Consider the following 23,038-nt stretch of genomic DNA (forward strand, 5'->3'; position numbering starts at 1 on the left):
TGTGGGTGTGTGTACGTCTGTAGACAAAGATCAGAGGCGACGCATAACGAGCAGAGGAATGAGGCGCGCACAACGCAAAACCCATTGGAAAGGAGGGGAGGCAGGGGGGGGGGGGCAAAAACAGAGCGGAGCAGTGACGGAGGCGTCACGGTGACCGCACATAAAATTAGTTCGCTGCGGACAGGTCGGCATCGGCGCATGAAGAAACCCAAGAAAGACACCAACACTTCAGCGTATACCCTTATCTCGTGTCATATGAGGTTCCCCCACACGAAACACGTTTTCTTTTTTCGTAGTGCCGCTCTCATCACGATTGCTTTTCTGTCTTCTACTCCAGAGCCTTCAGGGCGCCAACAGATGCTCCCCAGCGGCACCCATCGCTCTCGCTAGCGCCACAGAGTACTTTCGCTGCTCCTCCGTCGCCGTCAAGAAGGCCTCCACCTCCGCAAGAGAGCAGACGCACACAAAAACCTGATCCGTTACGTGCGTCCGCAACGCCCGCACGCCAAGCGAGGATTTGATGTACAATGCCCGCGCGCACTCGTGTGTTTGTTGTGTCCATGGCGCCTGGCCTTCGCCTGTGTGGTACTCGCCGTGCGCCTTCCCGCTACCCTTGCCTCCACTGACAGCCGCTCGGCATGCGCCAGCAGTGCCGTTGCGAGAAAGCAACCTGATGAGTTTGCTCGCGAGGAGGGCTGTGAGTGCACAGGGCAGGGCGGCGCGGAATTCACTCGGCGAAAAAAAGGCGCACAGGGAGGCGTACGGTATGTGAAGAGCCGTGTTGCAGATCCCGACCCGGTCGACCGCAAGCCGCACATTCGCTTCGTCCCCGCGGCGCCACCGTGGAATGTCTGCGAAGACCCGATCGTACATGGCGTGTGTCAGAAGATACAAAAACCTCCGCGGCGGCGCGCGCGCCAAACCGTGTCTCGGGGTCTCGGCAGCGGCGCTCGAAGAGTCCCCTTTCACCCCCTCCATCTCCCGCGACACTAGTGCACCCGTGGTGCTGGTGAGCACAACACGGTAATTGCGCTCAAGGCCAACGCGCCGTGCCTCCACCTCCGTCAGCTCACCCAAGCCACCTAGAAGGCGCGCGTAAAACTCTGACGTGGCACTCACCCCGCGGAAGAAGCCAAAGATTGGGCGGCCGGCGAGACCGATCACGCCGGCAGCGATGCCAACCAAGAAGCCGCTGAGGCCGCTCTCACGGGCGCCGCGGATCGGCTTTGTTACAGCATCCGAGATGCCGCCGCCCACCGCGTGCAGCACCTCGCCAAGGACGCCGCGACGCGGCGTTGCCGAGAGTACGGCGCCTTCGCTGGCCGAAGTGGGGCAGCTAGCGTGCGACACGCAGTGTGTCACCGTCGGGGGTGGGGCCCCGACCAGGTTGCCGATGCTGCGCGCCACCACCCCGACAGAGTGCAAAGTCGATGACGTGGTCGTCCGCAAGAACTCGCGAGTACCGGCCCATCGGCTCTGGCCAGCCGAGTTCCTTAAGAGCTCCCATACGCCCCGAGACCAGCTCCCGAGGAGCGCGCGGGGATTGCCGAGTGCATCCAGCGAGCCGACAACCTTGTAGCTCTGCAGCAGCAGCTGTGTCCGGTAAAGGGGCCACAGAAACGATCGCGCGATGCCGAAGAGGGAGTTGCTCGATCGCAGCTCTACCTGGCGTAAGTGTACCTCCCTCAGCGAGACTGAAAGGCCCTCGACAGAAGGGATGAGGTTTTCGGCAATGCGCGCCAGACCCTCGAACGGGCTGTAGTGCCGATGGCCACAACGGGTGTACGTCACCTCCACCGCAATAGGAGAGACTTGCAAGACATACACAAAGATGCTGTACCTACAGCGAGAAGTGCGCGTCATCGCATCGCCCAGGACAGCGGCGCGTGTAGTGGCAAGGATGTCCCGCCGCTCGCCTGCGTCTTCAACAGCCAGGCCAGGCGTTGCTGATGCCCACTCTTCGCTCAGTCGCTCCGCTGTGCTGCGCACGGTAAAGAGAAAGTCATCGTCAGTGCGGACGACAATGGGCGGCACCGTGATGCGCAGTTCCGGCACAGGAAGGATGACAACCCCGTCCCCAGCAGCGGCCCCTTCAGGGCGACTGAGCTGCACCTCTACCGAGAACCACGAAGGGTCCTTGAGGTGCGGTACGCTCGTCGACGGCTCTGACGCCGTCGTGTCCCCGGATGAGTCTGGCACGATCGCAGCGCTACCGCTCCCTCGCTCACCTTTCGCACCACGCTCTCCACCATTAGTTCCTCCCTCAGCGCTCACCGAAACACTGCTGGCACGGGGGCCAACACGGAGGAGGACAGGATAGGCGGCCTCTACCATCGTGCAGTCCACAACCTCCAGCAACGCCAGCGACGCACTCCCCATTAAGTGACGCTCCGTTACGGTAGTACTGCCATAGAACCCGAGGAGACGCACAAGAACGACATCGAGCTCTTCCTCCTTGAGGAGGCTGAGAACATCCTCGTCCGTGGCGTGAAGTGGCACCGTGTCGTAATCGGCGCCCTCACCGCTACGCGCGCCACAACGCAGTCGCATACGGCCACGTGCGCCCAGCGCGAGGAGGCTCTTGCGTGCAAAGGGGCCCGCCGTCGGGACTGTAATAGCAGCAACATAGACGATGCAGCTGCGCACGTATACTTCCACCTGGGTAAGCCGACGGGGCTGAAACAGCATTCGACTCTCCAGCCGCCGAGTGGGCGCAACCGTCACTGTGTATTGCTGCAACCTGTGGTCAAGGCTCACATAGACGTAAGCGTCTGTGTTGCCGATTCGCGTGCCAGACGACGGTGAGGCCGCGCACCGCAGCAAATCCACGTCATCGCTGACGCTGAGCCCTTTGCGCACGTTCGAAAACAATGTCAACCGAAGCCCAGGAGTATCTTGCGTTGGCACCTCCCAGCAGCCGTAGCTCACTGACTCTGCCTCAACCACGTAACTGCGAGGGCACGCCGCGCGGGAGCACAAGGCTGTGCTCACGGTGCCAGACCGTGACGGTGGCGACGCGAAGTCTGAGTCAGTCGCGAGCGCGCACTGAGCGAATAGTAAGGTGGTGTTCAGACGGTTCACAATCTTCACTGGCGGCATAGCCTGAAGCCCTACGCTAACACACAAAGACGCGCTCGTCATTCTCGACTGCACAGTGAGACAGCGGAAATGGTCCACCGGCAGCTCCACCGGCGCGCCTGAGCGACGACGCACAGGGCTCATGGCGAAGGGGAGCTCCTCTGCTGACGCATCCGCCCCCCCTCCCTGAAAGTGGGGCGGAATGCATGCGTGCTTCAGCACAAGCGGCTGCGTCAACGTGGAGAGCGAGAGCAGCCTCACGGGCGGTGACCACGTGTGCGCCAGCGCAAGGCTACCACTTGTAGTGTAACAGAACTGCACCTCAGGCTCCTTGGCGTGAGGACTGAACTCTGTCACCTCCCGCTCCTCGCCAGGAGGAACGGGTGTGACCATCAGCGGTGCCGGTTTAGCCCCTTGCACGTCGCCCTCGGCTGACGCGTCGTATGGCATCACGAGCAGCGTCCGGCCCAGATCTGTGTTGCGGATGCGACACAGCGAGCGCAGCTGCACCACTGCTGCCGGCTCTGGCGTCCACAAACAAGACAGCACTGATGCCGGTACGCTCTCCTCTCCAGCGCCCTCTCCACACCTCACGCCCTGGATGCCAGCAGCCGGCTCAACTCGTGCGTCAGGCACATTCGACACAGTGTAAAAGTGCGTCCGATCGCTCAGGTCGCACGCGGACAGCAACTTCGCCACAATAGGCGATGTGAGGTAGTAGGCTTCAGTTTCCTGAGCAACTGCGGCGCTGGCTACTGGACGGTCAGACAGCTTAAACCCGACTCGGTCAGCCTTCGGGGCAAAAGTTGTCGCGTACTCGGAGTAGAAGAGAGGCACCTGTTGCTGAGGCATAACGCATCCGTGTGCACCAGCGCCGAGCAGCGGCTGCGGCTGATCGGCGTCCCTCAGGTACACTGGCCGCGCCAAGCCCGAGCGGAGCAGCGCGGCACACCGCAGCACGATGTTTGACGGGCCGCGCTGCTCAACGCGAAGCGCGCCACGCGTCGTGCCGTTTCCCTGCTGCAGTCTCATGTACGATGGCGGAGGCTCCTGCAGCGAAAGTGGCGCCGCAACCGACCACCACTGCGAGGAGGCAGGCCAATTCGGCGAAGCAGTCGCATCGTCCCCAAGCGATGGCGCCCTCAGCAGAAAAAAGGCAAACACCGTTTCACGCAAAACGTCGAGTGTCGCCGGGGTCCACTGAAAGCACATACCGTTTTCCACCTCCGCTGAAGCCACGATATCGCTGGAGGTGCTGCCACCGGCAAGCGGGGTTGGCGGCGATGAAGACATGCGGTACGGCGTCTTTAATGGAGAGCCAGCAGCGCCATCGCGAAAAGTGCGCAGTCGAAGCCGCAGCCGGCACCCAGTCCAGTTCCACAGCGTCCACACCGGCTCCACCGCGACGATGTACTCGCTGGGCACGAGCCGCCCAGTAAAGAGTGGCATACCCTGTCGTGAGCAAAGGCGCCGCCATGTCAGCTGCACGACGCGCCCTATCCCAGAGCCACCCTCCGCATCCGGCGCAGAAACCTGCGATTGTGATTCAGATGCAACGCCAAGCGTGGCACCGCTGCTGCTGTCCGCAGTGCGCTCCATACGAAGCGAGCTCTCACGGGCGGAAGTCACTGGGCTGAGGAGCATCGGAAAGGACACTGTGCACGCGTCAAGAGCCCGCACCCGACTGCAGAGTGCAGGAGCGCGCAACTCGCTGCCGCGCTCGTTGCCGTTTTCGGCGGTCTCCGTCCCGTGCGCATACAAGTTGCCATAGACCATGAACCCGGAGGCAGTCCCGCTCTCCCGTGCCCCACCGCTGCCTCCGTCGCCGAAGCTGGCAGCCTGATCAGCCACTGCCGTCATGGCATCCGCAAGCATCGCCCATGTAAGCATCTTTGCGACTGGCGTATACGCGCAGCCGTGAAGCTCAAGGGCCAGACACTCGCGAAGCAGAGGTAAGGGAATGTAACGCCCCGAGCGCGGCGGCACAGCAAGTCGTGCAGAGTCTGCTGTCACGCTAACGGCGCTTGCAGCCGCTGGCGCCCGGCGACGGCCATCGGCAGTGCCGGCGTAAAACCCGTTCGCAAGCGCCACGGCCGTTGTCAAGTGCAACACCTCCACCCCTTCGAGAACACTCTTTCGCACAACTAGGTCCAACGCCCCCAGCGCAGAGTCATAGCCGGGCAGCGACACTCGACAGACACTACCGCCACACACGGCCTGAATGCTCAACGCAACGCCCTCGGTGCACTTATCGCTTTTCCGAGCGGCCATACCGCAGGCACCGCCGGCCGGCCTTTCGACGGGCGTCAACATCAACACGGCACAAGAAACAGGAATGGTCGTGCTCACAAGCCGCCCTGGCTCTGCCGGTAGGTGCCACCGCGAGACGCCACTGTCAGACGCCATCGCGTTCGATTCGGCCTCCGTCACCTCCATCTCGACGCCACTCTCGTTACAGAACACAAGCATGCCCGCGTCCATCTCCCGCGTCAGGCGCTGCAGAAGCCGAGCAGCGGCAGCCGTGGGCAGCGTCGCGACGACATCGTCGATGTGGACCGAGACCGACAAGGAGCGACTTCCAGGGCAGAAGCGCGAGGAGGAGACAGAGACCCGGGGATGAGCACTAAAGAGAACGCGCCCCCCCTTCGCAGTCATGTGCAGCGCCGTGCTTGACTTCCGCGTAGCGTAGAGCGCCACCGCATTCTGGGGTCCATCGGGCTCGTCATCCGGCTCTACACAGTCTCGCAGACACACAATCGCCTCCGCCGTCAGCGCGGCGTCGGCGAGGTCGACGTCCGTGGAGCACTGCAAGCAAACGCGCTCGACAATGAGCACTGCCAAGATGCTGCCAGCGTCACTGGTTAGGGTGAGGGCCCACGACGGCACCTCCGCTCTCGCGTTCACGGGGGTGGGGCGCCGTGTGGCCTCATGAGGCAAACTGCCGCTTGTGGCTTGGGGGGGCCATGAACTTTGTGGCGGCGGGGGCGATGGGGCGTGGTACAGCGCCCGTTGCACCAGCCTGCCCACCCCCATCAAAACATGAGCGTGCCCCAGTGGTAGCCGCCACGCCGTGGAGCCACCGTTCAGCACGACCCGAAGCCGGTTTTCGCCTGCCGTGAAGCTGAAGTAGGCCGTGGCGGCAACAGGGCAGGCGGTCAGAGGGCCGCTTTCGGAGATGCACCTATGCAACGTCACGGTGAACTCGCCCTCGTGCTCGCTGCGCAGCGTGCGCTGAGAATGTCGCTTCTCCTCGAAGCGGTACCGTGCTGCTGCCGCGCCTGTCGCCGCAAGACGCCGCGCGCCAGCTGTGAGGGATACGTCGAAGCCAACAGCCACATCAACCGACCGCATCACAGACATCGCCCAGAACCAGGATATCGGCTTCAGCAGCCCCGCTGTGTTGACCACAGTGTCGCCAGGGTCGAGTGAGGTGCTAGCTTCTGCCCCCTGCAGCGCCGTCCCTGTGGCGGTCGGCGCTGGCGACGCATTCGCGCTCGCAAACGGGGAAGGAAGGAGGCACAGGGAACGCTCCCCCAGCTCCACGAACGCCTCAAGCACGAACGCATCTTGGCGTCTTGCGAGCGGCTCCTCTCCGAGGATAACGCTAATATTCTCGAAGCGCGCAGTCAAGTCTGGATCCACGCGTATGGCAGGGTTCACTTCTCCGTTCGCACTCACGGGCAACCCGAGAAAGATGGTTGCCGCGTTGCCGTGATCCTTGTTGCCACCAGCACTACCACCGCCACGTACCGTGATGACGCTACGCCCGGCAGTGCCGCGGAAGTGCAGCTGAAAGCCATCCTCGCCGCCGAGTCGCAAGTCGTCGCATAGGTCCCAGTCTGTCACCACTTCGATTACACGCACCTGTCCAGCGCGGCGATTAACCGACCTGGATGTTGGCAGCACCGCAGTGGCACGATCGACGCGGAGCACCGTGCACTTCAGGCCTTCGAGTATGTGGGCCGCACCCGCGTCCGCCGACAAGGCTGTAGAAATCCCCGTAACACACGGGCGCAGTACGCGCTCTGTCAGCAGCTGGAGAAGCGTCAAGGATGGATGTGCGTGCAGTGCGTGAAGGCGGACCACCAGAGCCGTCGTTTCGTCGGCAGTGCAGTACGGCGCGGCTCTACCGCACTCCTCGCCTCCCTGCGGGAGTGAGAGGGATCTCTGCACTAGAGAAAGCCCGGCGCTGCCGCTGCTGCTGCTGCCGCGGGTGCCCATGGCTTCACCCGTGGCGGACACGATGGAGGGCGGGCAAGCGCTACATGACTCCGTCGCTGGACGAAGTTCAAAAAATTTCCACGGCATGCTCCCGAAGCGATCGCCCGTTGCGTCTGCGGCCTCTGTGACCACTGTTTCACCCACGGCACTGGACACCCACACCTCCATAAACGGCTCTCGAGCACCGCCCTCTCCAGTACCGCGACGGGTGCACATTTCGGCGTGAATCTCACCAATACGGATCGAGTACAGCGTCGACGCTGTCGACGCTGAAAAAGGGAAGACGCCCTCTGCCACGACGCAGTGCAGCAGCACTCCAGGAACGTCTACTCGCACATGCCAGAGCGCCCCACCCCTACGGCGGCCCTCAGCGCGAGACACAAGACTCCGACTGGCCACTCCTGCCTGTCCATATCGGCGCGGAACCTCTGCCCGTGCGAGTAGAGCGAGCGCAGCCACCGTATTCGCCAAGGCGTCACCTGTGGGCACATAAAAACTGACAGCACTCTGCCCCGCTGCTGCCGCTGCTGAAAAAGTCACCTCCACCGTGTTCAAGGCTGGCTCAGAAGAGAGAGCAAAGGTTGTTATAACGTCGCCGAGGAGAGAATGCGCATGAGCATCGGTCAGGACGCCGCTGCGGTACGTCGCGAAAAGCTCTGCAGAAATGCTCAATTCAACACCAATCCTCCTCTTGACATCGTCACAGTCGCCCGTTCTTGCCGAGTCTCCCAGGCGTAAAGCCACCTGCCGTGCCACCAAGCACACGGCAGGGGGAGTGAAACAGGTACACCCATTGCTGGGTGCGAAGCACAGCAACTCAGCCTTGCGCACGTCGATCTCTGCACGGGGAATCCACATCACCCACCACGGCACACAACCCTCTGCCAGCGTGGCGCTCGCGGTCTCGTGCTGAGAAGTGACATCAGCACCAGCATTCATCGCAGTCACAATACCCGTCAGCACGTTAGCAGCGCGTAAGGCGCACATGGCCCAGCTGTGGGCGTCGCTGTTCATGACAGAAACTAACGGCGTGCGGTACTCTAGTGCGAGGGCCTGCCGCTGCGCTCTCGTGATGACCAGCACTGGCGAGCATGTTCGAGCCAGCACCGTGGACGCCGAGGCGCCGGGAGCGCCAGAGTACGTCATCATGGAATGGAGGCACGCTTCTTCACAGCGTACCTCCAGCGCAGCTGCCGTGCCGACCTCTGCCTCCCAGTCAGCTGGAGAGAAGGTCATGTGCGCTTGCCGTACACACAGACGGGCTGCGGGAGCAAGCAGCAACTCAGTGAGGCGAACCTCGGTGGTGAGGCTTTGCAGCCAACCTGACTGACCGCTGTTTTCGCCACGCGTGACCCACTCACACTCGCTTTTCGTCTCGTCCACGCGAGTTGCAGGCTGCGGCACGCACATGGCAGTGCTTTCCCATTTCTGCCCCCAAGCGCGATATGCCCTCCACAAGCGGACCATGGAAGCTGCAGTCAAGTAGCTGGCGTGCATCGCTACCCTCCCCACGATGACGTGTAGTCGAGCTTCTGCAGGGGCGTACTCGGCGATGAGCGTCCCTGTCATGGCGCTCTCGTTAGTCTCAGAGACGTGCAAGAGAAGACTTCCGGCGCCGTCATGGACGAGCAGTGGGCCCGTCCGCAGGCGGAAGAGCGTGCGCACCACTGCCTCTGCTACACTCGCGTCTGCGATGCCGCTAACGGACTCCTCTTTCCCTTCCTCACCACCATTTTGCACAATACCCTGCATCTTCACTTCCCCTCCCCCCTCCTCAGTGTCCTCTCTCCTCACCTCTACGGTGATCGCCCCGCCCACCGAGACGCACACGACACTGTCTGGTTCCAGCGCAGAAGTGATCGCGTCACCCGCCATCGCCGCTGGTGTGTCCACCGCCACCTCGAGTCGGTGTCCAGGAAAGTACAGCTCCAGCTCATACCAGGTGAGCAGCCCAAGGCAGTCCTGCGCCCCGTAAGGCCACCAGCCGGCGTTGCTGCCCGTTGCGCGGGACTCTACAGCAGCTTCGACCCTCAGCTCACAGGGCCGCTGCGTCTGCCGCCACAACGCAACGAGGCGCGCCGCAGCTGACGCCAAGGTGAAAACTGTAGGTAGACAAACCTGCACGGGAGCCGCCGGACCCGGTGCCTCGCCGGCAGCGTCGTCGCCTTCGGATCCCGCGTCGACGCGGAGACTCGCCAAAACGTGATAATGCAGCTCGCTGAACGCCGTCGCCACAGTTGGCTCCACCTGGAAAAGATCGGCTGTGCTGCTAAACCCCTTCCGAAGCGCTCTGCCATCATGCGTTAACGAGTGCTCCACCTCATCGTCTGCGCCTGTGGCCCGCTGGGGACGCACGCAGAGAACCTTGCCCATCAGAGGGAGGGACGCCTTTATGTGCACATCCGGAAGCGGCCACTGGGCCTGAGTCCCGCTGGTCGTGGAGAGGACGACGCCATGAACCGCCAGCTGCGGTATCATGTGCCACACCCGCACTCGCCACTCACTACTGAGCTCGTCACCAATGAGCGTTGCTGCATCTCGGGTGCTGGTGAAAACGTTGTGGAGCTCGACACTCGTCGTCAACCGAAATGAGCCTACGGCGACGCTCCAGGAAACAGGGCCGCTGCCAGCATCGCAGATAGCCGACAGATCGTCTCCAGGCGTAGGCCCAGCAAGCAGTCGCACTTCTGCATCCGTTAGCTCCACCTCAATCCCCATATACTCACGCGCCATCGACTCGCCACATTGGCCGTCGCGCAGCAAAGTTTGGGAGAGCGGTTTCATCTCTTGTACAGACTGCACCTCCTCCGCCTGCCGCAGTACCTCACGAAGAAGAAAGAATAGCGGAATGGCAGGTAGCTCGAGAAGCACGTGCTGGAGTCGCACCTGCACCGCAGACGTACGGTATAACGTAAGATCTGTTGCATAGTAGCTGCGCCCGCACTGTAGCGCTTTCGAACTACCAGCTTCGGAGGAGCACAGAAGGCGAAGAGAGAGGAGCGCCTCATTACTATGCGCCACCGCGGCGGCGGCCTGTCGACAACAGCTGCTCTTTACGTCGGGGGCACCGGGTTCCCTGTCAGGAGCTTGCGCAGGCGGTCGGCGAAGGACGGAGGCGTAACAGGACCCGGGCGAATGCTTCGACTCTAGCCTGTCGGCGCTGTCGGCCTCATGTGAGAGAAGCCGAAGCAGCAACTCAGGACAGCGTGGAACCTCCAAGACAAACGTGTAGGAAGGAGACTCCGCGTTCTCGGTGTGCTCGCAACCGCATTCACAGACACTCGAGATGGGAGATGCCGTAACTTTGGCCTCCGAAACCGTGAGCTGGCACCATGGCTGCTGCTTTCCGCTGGTGCTGCCGACAACAAACAAAGAAGCCTGTGCGTGTAACATCTCAAAGGTGCCGTGAAATCGGCGCGAGGCGTGCTGCCGCCATGCAAGGTGGCCCTGACGCCTCGACAACGCCGCCTTGTCCTCGTCCACGTACCCGCCTCGGCTCGTCAAGAGATGCCCGCCCGAGGAGCTGCTGCCCTGGCCACTGATGCACCCATGTCCATGCTGGACTACATCGCGGAAGCTTGTGGCATTGCCGTCGGTTCCGCTGAGGCCTTGCGCATATGCAGCGGTGCCCTGGCCACCGACGTCGGTCAAGGACGCGCCAGTGAGCATGCGGTATAGGTGCAGCCACCACTTGATGTGCGGCACTCTGAGATGGGGGTTCTGCAACACCGCCGAGACCTTGACAGCATCGGCTTCATCGCTCGCATAGTCGTCCACCTGGCCTGGTGCTGTCCACGCACACTCCTCGATCAGCGCCACCCTCACCACGTCCACCGTCAGAAGCAGGTGTGTTCTTCCTCCCTCAGTCGTGCCCGTGTGCTCCGCCAAGCTCTCCCGAACCACCTCCCTCGCCACAAGTTCGGCACCGTCCACCTGACCGCTCTTTACCGGTGACCTAAACCACCGCCCACCAGCGGCGGAGTACATGTGCCCACCGCGGCGCAGTAAAACCTCGTAGCTGACCTGATGCGTTGACGGCGATGGTGGACGCGGCAAAGCCACAGTTGATTTCGCTTCGTCTTCTTTGCTTAATTTTCGAACCGTCGGCCGGCGTGCGCTCATATCGCGCGCTATGCTGTCGTCTGCATCCACCACAAGAGATAGTGAAGGAATGGTGAGCAGTACCGTTACCGCCGGCGACAGAGGTGCTTCTATGCGGCCCAGCGCTTGTGCGTCATGGTGTGCCGATGAAGGCGCAAGGCCCGCTCCCATGGGAACGGTGACCGTTGAATGGGCCCCCAGTACATGCCGCAGATGGACACCGCCGCTGAGGGCCCTACGCCGGCTGGAAGGAATGGGGGGCTGCGCAAAGTTCGACAGGAAAAACCTGCAAAGGCGGTGACACTGCTGCGCACTGAGATGAACCACCACATCACAGGAGTCGCTTGCAGTGCTGCTCGCCACGTTATGGACGGTTGCCGCTCGGTGAGATGACGACTCCGTGCCGGGATGCACTCCCACCAGCAACATCCAGTCATCCGGCGCGCCGAGTTGACACTCATAACCGGTGAGGTCGTCTTTCAGAACAAGCAGCGCGCCCATCTCTGCACGCACCTTCACATTTGGAAGGCAGACGTCGCGTGACGCGGTAAACGAATCGAGCAGACGCACGCCGGAGGTGTGGACGTAGGCATGCGCCCGCGTGCCCGACGTCGTTGACGTCGCAGGCGAATCTGACGGAGCCTGCCACATCCCGCACACAATTCGCTCAAGGTGAACCACAGAGAACGTATCTTGTTTGCTCAGGTCAATCGGCACAGCCGCATCGGTTGCTAGAAGAGCATTCAGGTCCGATACGTTGACCTCCACCGAAAACGGCAGCGGCGCCTCCTCTCGTGACGGAGACGCGCCGCCGAACACCCTCGCACCTCGGTTGCCATCTGCAAGGCAACGCGCATGGGTATACCCGCGGCGGAGCAGCGGTGATTGGGCCAGCTCGCCAAGACGCACAATTCGCTCATCCGTCTCCAGAGTGGCCGCCAAGAAGTAGAGGAAAGGGAAGTACACGTGGAGCGCACCGCCCACCACCGTGACGCGGCACGTCGGCGGCGCTGCCATTCGCGTGGATGCTGAAGCTTCTGTGCCCTCGAGGGGTGTGCCAGGAAGCATGACCTCCACCTCGCATCGTAGTGGATGTCTCGCGTCATCCTCTGAGGAAGAGGCCGTCCACGGGGGCGCCGAAATGAGACTGCGCACCTCAGGGTCGCCGCCAACGTAGTCGACGAGGTGCATCGCTTCCAAGACGATGAGGTGGAGATACACACGGCGCCCACCCCGGCCGGTATCGTCCGAGAAGAGGTCAAGGGTGTAGAGGACGTCCCCTATGCTGGCCGTCACTTCCACATAAGGCGCATTCATCACGTCATCTCTGCTCAGGGGAATTTGCACTCGAGTGGTTTGCACCCGCGCAGTAAATGGGTGAACGCCGGAGAAGCGGTGCGGCATCGCTAAGTCGACGCCCTCGGTGCGCGACGTCCCCATCAGGTCATAGGCTGCTGCCTGCGGAGGCAGCGTCATAGGCCGCAGCGAACGCACCGTGCCGATCAACACTTCCAAAAGCTGCACCAAAACAAGATCGCAGAACGCTGACAAGGTTTGGATTGTGAGCACCACCTCAGACTTCTTCGAGGTCGAGGGGGACTTCACAAGCGTCAAGTTCTCGACGTTGAGCAGCTTTCGGCCCGCTGCGGTGGTCATGGTGATGTCCGGGATGGAGAGAAGAAAACGAGGGTACGCTACGGTTCTCGGCGGATCGAGCGGCAGCTCGTCGCAGCAGGGCTGGTCTAGGGTATCCAGGTGGCTGTCGGCAAGGTCGCACATCAGCTCAATCGCTCGTGGTTCCTCTGCACCGAGCGCCGCCAGCGCCTCACGATACGGTGTGGTGGCCGACGGCAACTTCTCGGGGGCCACCAAGACCAGCTCAGCGAGATCCACATTGTCTTCGGAGCGGATCAGGAGGTGCGCCATGCCCATGCCAACGGTCACGACACGGTCGCCGAAAACACCAGTAGCAAGCACGGTGTTAGAAGCGGGGCCGGCCACCGAAGTCGCTGAGCTCGGCGTCACGAAGAAGGTGGCAGAAAGAGCTGACATAATGTGCCGCGCGCAGCCCTGTGGCACCTCCCGCACTACCGGTGCCGAGCCCATCTCCGGCTGCAGTTCCACACTGGTTGAAGACCTGAAATGCCATGGAACTACGGACTTTTGCGTGGTGGACTGCCTGTACGCTGCCTGCTGCAGCTCGGCCGCCACCGCGCGTACAGCCTGCCCGTCAGCGTCAGCATCTGTAAACACAGTCGGCTTGAGCAGTGCGTCGTTCACAAGCGCGAAAGCAGCGGGGTCGGCGACGGCGTTGATACCCTTGTTGAAGAGCACGGTGAGCTCCTTGGGATTGAAGAGCACCTCACCAGCGACAAAGGAGAGCAGCTCGAGCTGCTGGCCGGTGTTGAGCATGTTTGCGTTACCGTCCTTCTGACAAAACAAGCGGACCGCCTTGCTGTGATCACCAATGCAGAGGTAGTACTCATTCTCGGCCCCTTTGTACCGCTTCATCCCAGGCGCCACCGTCCACAGTCGCGTGGTGGAGACTGACAATACGAGACAGCTCTCGTTGTTCAGGAAGTAGCGAGCTGGCGTGGCATTCGCAAAGACGCTGAGACTCCCGCCATGAGAAGAGTGCAAGGAATCCGCGCAGTCGTACTCATCTGTGTCGCTTTGGGCAGCAACACACGGAACGCCACTTTTTTTGCGAACCGGCGGCGCAGAGGGCGCGCCTTTGCTGCTTTGCAGATTCGTTGCCCCGTCTGGTCTCCCGTGCGTCATGTCGCCACTACCGGGCACCGCCTCCGTGGATAGGCGCCAATGCCACTTGCTACACCTCGAGTAACTCTCAGGGGTTAACGTGTCCCGCAGCGACCCCCCTAACGCTGCAGAGGAGAAGGCCGAAGGCTGATGGCTGAATATTTCCAAGTCGGAGCTCTCAATGTCACGCGCGAATAGAGGAACGCAAACGTCGAGGGCCTGAATTGTCAAGCAAACTATCGGTGGCGCCGGGGTCCCACGCGACGCTGTCGTCGCCGCCGTTCGCGACGGTTGGAAACGGGGAGTTGACGTGCCGGAGCACGATGCCGTCGTGCGACCGCTGACGGTCGCAGCGCTGCGCAAATCAAAGGGTGCCCCCTCTGCTAATGCAGACAACGCACAAGGAGATGCGTCGGCGGTGCCACTGGCGTAGTGCACCTGCTGCACCATTCGAAACCACTCCGCGAAGGCAGATATCTCTGTGTACCACCAGCTCCACTCGTGCATTGGCTGAAAAATCACCAGCTGCGGTGCCACCCAAACGCCAATATGGGTGCACTGGGAGTTGCGCTTCACGACGACGAAATCCTCCCTGAACTGCTCCTTCGACTGCAACAGGACAGAGCGCAAGACACCCTCAAAGGCGATCGATGCAGAACCGATAAAGAACGACAGCGATGCCTTGCCCGGCCGATCGTCGGGGATAGTCGTGTAGAAAAGCTCCACCGAGCGTGTTCGTATAGCAAGGTGCTGCCTCACGTGCCGCAGCGGAGTCGCGGACGGCGAGTCGGGTACACTGCTATCGTGCCTCAGAGGCCAGTAGTTGGGATCCACACGGATAATGAGCGTTGCAAAACGTACACGCAGCGTGAAGTACAATTTGTTCTCCTCCGCCAATGTGGAGAGGTGGTTGTGCGGCGGGGTGGGTCTTAGCAACGGAGGCGAATGCGGAGAAGCGTAGCGGCGCCCAAAATCCCACTCGACAGCAAGCATGTCGCACAACGAGGGGCCTCCGTGCACAGGCACCGACTTCGCACCTGTGCCGCCGCGAGACGTGGTGGAGGGCGAAGGTGTGCTGGGTCGAGTTACGGCGTCCTCCTTTGCCTGTGCGGAACTACCAAAGAGCCATCCCCACAGCGAAGCCGTCGATCTACCACCACCAGCTGTGCCGACGATGCTCAGCCCCCCCTTTTTGGTGCGTTGGCGAGCCTCCTCAATGAAGGCTCGCTGACGCGCGTAGCCGTCTTGTTCGACGAGGAGCTGGGCATTGGCGAGGCACCTCAAAAACACCACCTGCCACAAGGGTAGCTGCCGCTCCATCGACTGCAACTTCTTCGCCTCCACCGCCGTCAGGGGCGGTGCCCAGAAAGCCCCTTTTGTTCGCTTCCAGTACTCCACGTAGGTCCGGCGCAGATGTCCAAATTGTACCATCGCCTGCACCACCTCGCTCCGTCTCTGGCCATGCAAGCCAAACGTCTTGTGATGCTGGTGCACATCATCTAGCACGCAACGCAGCGCAAACGACCACCTCTGCCGCGCCGATGGTCGAGAGGCGGCCGCACCCTCTCTTGTCGGGCACCCAAAGCCTGACGTCGAAGCCTGACCGAGGAGCGCATGATGAGTTGCGTGCCTCTCGGTCGGCCGCAACAGATGCAGACGCTTTCGATATCGCGCGCAAGGGAGGCTCTGATGATAGCTGCGCCGCATGGACTCGAGCACCTGCACGACACCAAAGCACATGTCTACCTCGATATTGTCAGCCGCCGCCACCGTGAGCTCCGTAGAACTTGCGGAGAGTATGGGGGCGTCCTCCACAATGGCGTTCCTAGACGCACAGCCCGGTGGCACTACTTTCGCCCGCAGCTCCAGTTTCTCCACTCGCACTATTGCGGTAGAATGCGCCCAGTGCAACCTATACAGGTCGTAGGCAGTCGCACGCGCCGCTGACTCGCCCGCCGCGGTAGGCGTCAGGCCGTCTTCCCTCTCGCTAGCGCTACTCCGTGCGCAGTGGACCGTCCGTCGGACGGCATGCGTGCTGACCACCACGTCTGAGAGTACAATCCTCTTGCACAGGGGCGCCAGAAGGTCCTTGTTGAAGACGTCCTCAAACGTTTCATTCGTGGTGGTGAGCTGAATCTGTTGGACAAAGACGCCGAGTGCTGATGCGCAGGAGGGGTGCAGGCCGTCGTAGTCGAACTCATAGCGGACGGAAATGTCCTGCAACGTCAAGCTCACGTTGCGAAGTGCGATTTGGCTCATGCGATCAACATCCAAGAGCCAGCTGAACCAGGAAGCACCAAACGCCCCGCTCGCATCTGCAGTGACGGGCTTTGCTCCCCCTTCCAGATGCCTCGCTTCCGTGCTCGCCGTCATAATGGACGATACCTGGCTCGCTGTTTCTTCGGTCGCTTCGCGCGAGAGGCGCTGACGATCCTTATCATACCGATGAAGCTGCTGCTGCTTGATCGCCTGTTCTCGCTGTTGCTCCTCCTGTGCATTGAAAGCACGCGCACGCAGAGGGCCAAGGACAAGCTCCACCCCAACGAACTGCACCCTCACCGCCTCGCTCTCCAGCGAGGCCCACGGTACAGTGATGACGAGTTGGCGAATGACACCCTTCACGACGGTGAACGGGGCCAGTAGCATGCGCACGGAGAACGTGTGCTTGAACGATCCGCCTTCGGGGGCATCAGATGAGGCGCTAGATGTGTCTAGGGCGGTCGACGAGGATGCCGCTCCACCGTTTTCCTCTCGGCTGCTTTGCTCGCCATTTAGGAGAGCGGTAATGCTCTCAAGGACGTCACTACGAAGCCGCACATTATTCAGTACGACGTTACCGGACCACAGCGAAACCTGCAGCTGATCTGCACTCACATTCTCGATGAAGCGGCTCAGATAGGTGGCCAGGAGCTCTGCCACATGACTTTCGAGCATCTTCCCTATGCTGTGTGCCCCTATTACGCGTGTGGGGGGGGGGGGCGGAGGGATGGAGAGGAAAGGGAAGGGAAGGGAGGGGAGAGAGGGAAAAGGGGGGAGGCGTCGCTGTGGGGACGAGGTTCGAGGAGGCGGTCGTGTACCCGTATGGAGAAGAATGAGCGCTGGAGACCAAAACGCAGGAACGAAGGAAGGAAACAAGACGAAACACAAATGGCACAGGGGGCGGAAAGAGTCACTATCGAGCGCCCTCGCGAGATTCCTCTGCCGAGTTCGAGAGAATGGAGAGACCAAAGCAATACAGAAAAGACCCCCAAAGGAGAAGACGTCGCTCGCCTGTCACGGTGGACGCCTCAAGCACACACAAGCAGACAATCAGAGAGGGAGAACCGACAAGGATAAGCCCCCGAAGGACACGACACGCAAGAGCCGCAGCTCACAAGGGAACCTCAACAAGCGCAGCAGCAACCACAGCACGGCAGGGAGAGGCTGCGGAGGAGGCGTGGTTGGCTTCGGAGGAGAGGAGGGTGGGAGGAAGGGCAGGTGGCTAAGAGAAAGGGATCCCTTTGGTGTGAGAGCACCCTACTCCGCCTTCTTGACTCTCCCAGAGCAGCAACGCGGAGGGAGGGGGGCAAGAGGGCTGCAAACACGCTCTCAAGTAGTAGCAACACCAGCGTCAGGGAATAAAACTCGCGCAGCTCGCCGTGGCACAGATTAAAAACTTTCAAACAGTCAGAGATGCAGGTAGAGGAGGAGGAGGTCCGATGGCCGGACCGGCTGACGTTCAGACACAGACACACGCACGATGGATGGGGAGGGGGGGGAACATTAAATGCACAAAGGAAAAAGTGGAAAAAGAATGATGCTGATGGTGGGGAGGGGGGGCACACCCGTCCACCTGTATTCAAAACGAGGCCCTGCCGTCGTCGCTCACCGACACCCGGCAAAAGAAAAGAATCTGAGCGCGCGTATGGAAGAAAGCGGCACAACAGCAGAAAGAGGACGCTGCGAGAGAGGCCACCACGCCAGATCGAGGCGATACACCAAAACAGTGAGCGAATAAATGCGGGGAACGATAACACACACAAAAAAACGCGGCGCGGCACCTCCAATAAACGCTCGTCACACACAGCGCCAGCAGGTGTACCTGGAAGCGGCACCACTCTTCTCTAAGTCCTCTTATTTCGTCCTATGGTGCCTTCCTGCTCGGATGCCAAACGAAGCCCGACGCAGAAAACAGAGAAGAGAGGAAAGGCGACTCAGGAAAACGTTGTCACTGCTGCCAGCTGATTTCCCTCTCCACCGGCAATTCTGACGCGATTGAAGCTTTTGAAAGCGTGGCGCATTCGCCACGTATACGCTACCTTTGCAGGAGGGGGACACGCTTGGCTGAGATGAGGGGCGGCTTTAAGTGAATGTCTGTGGCACAAGTGTTGAAGGTTTGTACCCTCGTGCGCAGCCGCCTCCGTGTGCCTTTACGTTCCCACCAGGGCCTGTGTGATCGAAATCAGCTTGCGCGTACGGCTTGCATGGGGCTTCATTGTGTGACCAAAGCCGAGCAGTAGGGTGGACGATGGTGCGGTAAAGGTATTGAAATAGAAGAGGAGAAGGATTCTGTGTAGCATGCGCTGGCGAGGCGCCGTCACGCGCTTCGCAACGTCAGTGCATCAACGCAGCACTTGGACGTTTTTGCACCAGCAGCCCATGAAACGCTGAGGTTAGCACCTCCTTGTTAGCTGCATAGATGTGCGCCAGCGGCAAGGCACGGAAGGAGGAGTGCAAGGAGAGCAAGCAAAGCGAGAAGCACGCTGAGGCGAAGAAAACATGGACAGAACGCCCGTCCCGCCTTTTCCCCCAGGCCTAACCACAGCGGTACTCTGAGGGCCTCTGGAAGGCATGCACACGAGGAGGAACTCTTCTTGTACTGCTGGTTGTCCGGGAAAGGAGCTGGCGCGGCACCTGGCGTTAGTCGATTTCAAATTGAGTGCCGCGCGCGGCTTGCTGCAGAGCCCCCGATCGAACGTTCGTGCATCGCACACGTAGAATGATTTTTACATCCTTCACAGGGCGGAGGCAGCCGACTCGGAGGCGGTGCCCCCCCCTCTCCACCCACTTCCAGTCTAGGACCACATATTTCTAGTGAAGAGGTGCGAAGACAGCACCTCCTTGAAGTTGTCCATGGAGACGTGTCCAGCCGCGTCACCTGCAGCGGCAATCACGGCTTCCTGCTCAGCTGTAAGACCGCTGCCGCCTGTGCTCACATTGCATACAGAGGAAGCTGCTGCAAGGTTTCGGCATGTATTGCGCAGCTGTGCGACCGTGATCCAGCGCTGCGCCGTGACATCAATCATTTCGAACATCGTCTCAAGATCCCGCTCTGTGAAGAGCGATGAGGAGACCTTTTCCTCGCGAATCTTTCGCACTTCTTCGGCGAGGAAGGTGCGCGGATCATCAGGCCGATGATAGAGGACGAGTTGCAGCAGATGCCCAAAGAGCTCGCTCAGCTTGTGGTCCTGAATGTAGCGGTGGGTGAGCTTCACAGGGTCCACTGAGCCGTCGACGGAGCTGTTAGACTCGACAGCTGGCATGAGCTACGAGAGAAGAAACAATGGTGATGAGAATACAGAGCAGGTGATAGAGGCCGCAGAAGGCTCTCTTGTATGCGGCGTCGACGTTCGGATGAAGCGGCAAGAGTGCGGAAGGGAAGAGTTCACGTAGAGTGACGCGCCGGTCAAAGCCGCCAGAATCTGGGAGAGTTCCACACGGAAGATGAGGGGTGAAAAGGGCGCCCTTCAATTCTGCTACTTGCTGCGTATCAGCAGAGCAGCGCTTCCGAAGGTTCAGCACTTGCAATCCTGCAACCGTGAGCGAACGAGCACCAAACACAACAATAACCTTGTTTCGAGCACTATTCCAGCAGCACAACTTCACTGTGCGCACCGTTGCTCTCAGACAGTAAGCGACGAACAAACAAGTGAAGAGACAGCTAAAAGATTCTGCATTTTCCGTCATAATGATTTTGTGTACCACGCCAATCAGTAGAGCGTGTGAAGGTGACGCGGCAACTTCTACAGAGGGCTTCGAGTTCCGCTGCTACGGCTTTAACGCTCTTTCGAGCCTCAACGAAGATTCCCATGCGGAACCTGCGATGAGTGAAGTAAATAAGTATTTCAAAACGTAACCAAAAAAAAGGAGGGGCACAGAGAGCAAACTGAAAGTGAAAGGAAGGTGAGGGAGGGTGGTGAGTGGAAGTGGTGGCGATGGAGAGAAAGATACGCCGACGTTCATCCTCAGCCATACGATCCTCGCCAGCGGTCACCTCTCAGCTTGGCAGGGACAAAAGGAAATAAGGCAATCGACAAGAGAAGGTGCCACCTTCGCCTTCCCCCCCTCGGATACACACATTCCATTCGCCCGCGGATAGGAAAGATGGGAGCAGAGCAGGTGGCAAGCAGAGCGCGTTGAAACAACAACAAAAAATCAGTTTATCTGCGCGTGGGTGTGTTTGTCGTTGACCGTGTATAACGCGTTCACCAGCTAGTGGTCTGTTGGCAGCTGCGCAGCGGAAGTCCGCCCAGAGCTAACAGCAGTTCGACAACGCGGAAGAGCAGACGAGAATACAAGAAATCACTGCCACTGCAACGCTGCGCCTGTCAGTTCGCATACCTCCACAAAGAAACAGCCGCGTTGTGGCCCTTACGCAGCGTACGAAGAAAGCGAATAAGGAAGTGAAAAGGTCCAGCCGATGGGTGCACGCGTGCATGCCGAACACTCCTGGCACCTATGCACATGCACGCGCACACACTATCATTGCGTTGGGTGGGGGGAGGGTACCGTGTCTCGCTCTTGAGAGTCGACAGGCCACATCAAAGGGTAGCGACGTCCCCGTCACGGCGCCGCCGCATCCGCTGCCTCGTCAGCTCCCACTTCAGGCAACTCAGCCGATGCTCCATGGCGAGCTGATCCGTGATGTCACGCTCCGCAGCCGCTGTCGACAACGTAGCGGTGCTGTCATCAAGCAGCTTGTACTTAGAGCGAACAGCGGTGGTGAGAAACACTGGGCGAAGAGCACTGCTGAGGAGGGAAGGTAGTGCGCTTGCGCGCGGCGGCGACGGCGCCACGCGTTCTGCCACCATAGACGTCATGCGATGCCGGGATAAGAAAATGGGTGTCGTGACGGAGAGGGCAGATCCGAGGGACGTGCCACACTCGGCAGATGCCGAACGTAGCTGTCCGTCCCAGGCCTCGCGTGACGAAGTGCTGCGTGCGGGGGTAAAGCACCCGGAGTGCGACCACTCGCATGGCATGCTATACATGCGCCCCGTATGAGGGCTCTCACGGCGAAGACACACACCAGCGGTGGTGGAGTCCCGCCAGGACTCTTCGAAGAGCAGCTGCGGGGGCGCGCCGCTCCCACGCACCGGGGTGGCGCTGGGACGCGCAAACGGGGCGAATGGACGTATGTGAGTATCGGTGCAAGGAAGGATGCCGTATGTGGGGCGTTGAAATGACGCGTCAAGACCGATAGGGTTGTCCGTATCACAAGAAGAAGCGCGTCGTTCGGACGGCGACGAAATTTCTGTAACCGAGTCGCTTTGCACTTCGCCCGTTGATGGGAATACGATCGCCTCGGGCGTGGCTGTGGTGGAGGTGCAGCACTCGGCATTCTCCGCAGCTGTCACTATGCGTTCCAAGTGCATGCATGGGGGAGGGGAGGGGTGCTGCGCAGCAGCACTCACAGGGCTGGTGACGCGGTTAGCATCGAGCGCGCTGTGAAGCAGTCCTACATAGCTAGAGGAGCCCGCTTCGTTTGAGTGGATTCGGCTGGGGGTGAGGGCATCGTCGACTGAGTGGTGCGGTGGGGAAAGCACTTCAGCAGCCGCCCGCTGCCATCGATGAGTCTGCACTGGCCCCACCTTTGCCTCCATCGGCGCGGGCCCGTTCGGGTGCGATGGCGGGCTGTCCCGCGCCGAGGGGACCGCCAAAGAGTCATGCGACGTCTGAGACTCTGAAAAGGTGATAGTCGAGCCGGTCGAGGTGGTGGAGGGAAAGCGATGCAGCGGGGCCGCGTAACCGGCATGCGCAGGCTGCTCGGACGTGGGGGACGAGACCCAGGCGCCTGTGCAAGACACACTGTAGGAGTTCGCTGCGGTGGGCGCGGTGGCGTAGGTCGCTGCGCGGGGTGCCCTGAGCGTAGCAGCAACCGCAGGAACGGAAGACTTGTTCCCCACGTCATCGGTGCATAATGTCGAGGTGAATGGCCCGACAGCGATCTTGGCTTCCGGCGCTGAGAAATCCATGGGAATGGTCGAGGTTAACGTCTGTGCAGGTTGTATAGATGGCGATGGTGTGGGCCGTGCGTCCGCCTGAGAGAGAGACGCCACGGTGCTCCTTGCCTGCTGGGAGGGAACCACAGGCCGACTCGCAGTTGCGGCGGAGGATCTTGCCACACATCCTGCCGCATCCAGTGCTTGCGCCTCCCGCGCAAGGCGGCGCTCGCGCACAGCAGCCAGACGCCCCTCCAGGGACAGTGGCCCTGCATGATCTGAGGATGTGTTCGCAGACCCTCCTTCCTTGTTGTCGCTCGCGGCGCTAAGCGCGTCTGGGTCGAGCACGCGAAGCGAGCCTTTCTCGACACGTCGCGTGCTACATCCTTGCGATGAGGCAAGAACACCGGTTGTCCTTGTATCCTGCGCTGGATTAGAAACTGAAGCTTGGGTGCGGTGGGGCTGCAGGGCGGGCACGCCCGGTTTGCAACCCACCGAGCTGTTGCCGGCTTTTAAGGAAAGCATGTTGCTGTGTGTAGCGCGTGCACTCATCACGTGTGGTGCGCGAATGGTAGCTGCTCTCCCCCTCCCTCCTGAAAAGTGCTTGTCCACACTCGCAGGAGCAAGGACAGGAAGCGACAGGGTGCCCTGGTAGCATAGAGGAAGAGACAGAGAGC

General features: G+C 60.9%; 3 protein-coding genes across 3 annotated transcripts; all 3 read right to left on the reverse strand.

Moving 5' to 3' along the window:
• Window positions 1-342: 342 nt before the first annotated feature.
• LSCM1_00146 (uncharacterized protein) lies at window positions 343-17,094 on the reverse strand (the record flags this gene model as incomplete). Its single annotated transcript, XM_067317802.1, has 1 exon — window positions 343-17,094. One exon carries the CDS (start codon window positions 17,092-17,094, stop codon window positions 343-345), a length of 16,752 nt encoding a protein of 5,583 aa, XP_067173907.1.
• A 2,120-nt stretch (window positions 17,095-19,214) lies between these two features.
• Window positions 19,215-19,682, reverse strand: LSCM1_00147 (uncharacterized protein; the record flags this gene model as incomplete). Its single annotated transcript, XM_067317803.1, has 1 exon — window positions 19,215-19,682. The coding sequence occupies one exon, from the start codon at window positions 19,680-19,682 to the stop codon at window positions 19,215-19,217; it is 468 nt and encodes a 155-aa protein (XP_067173908.1).
• A 1,278-nt stretch (window positions 19,683-20,960) lies between these two features.
• On the reverse strand, window positions 20,961-22,886 carry LSCM1_00148 (uncharacterized protein; the record flags this gene model as incomplete). Its single annotated transcript, XM_067317804.1, has 1 exon — window positions 20,961-22,886. One exon carries the CDS (start codon window positions 22,884-22,886, stop codon window positions 20,961-20,963), a length of 1,926 nt encoding a protein of 641 aa, XP_067173909.1.
• Between the last annotated feature and the right edge of the window lie 152 nt (window positions 22,887-23,038).

The sequence above is a fragment of the Leishmania martiniquensis genome, chromosome 36, assembly GCF_017916325.1.
Source record: "Leishmania martiniquensis isolate LSCM1 chromosome 36, whole genome shotgun sequence".
Taxonomy (NCBI): domain Eukaryota; phylum Euglenozoa; class Kinetoplastea; order Trypanosomatida; family Trypanosomatidae; genus Leishmania; species Leishmania martiniquensis.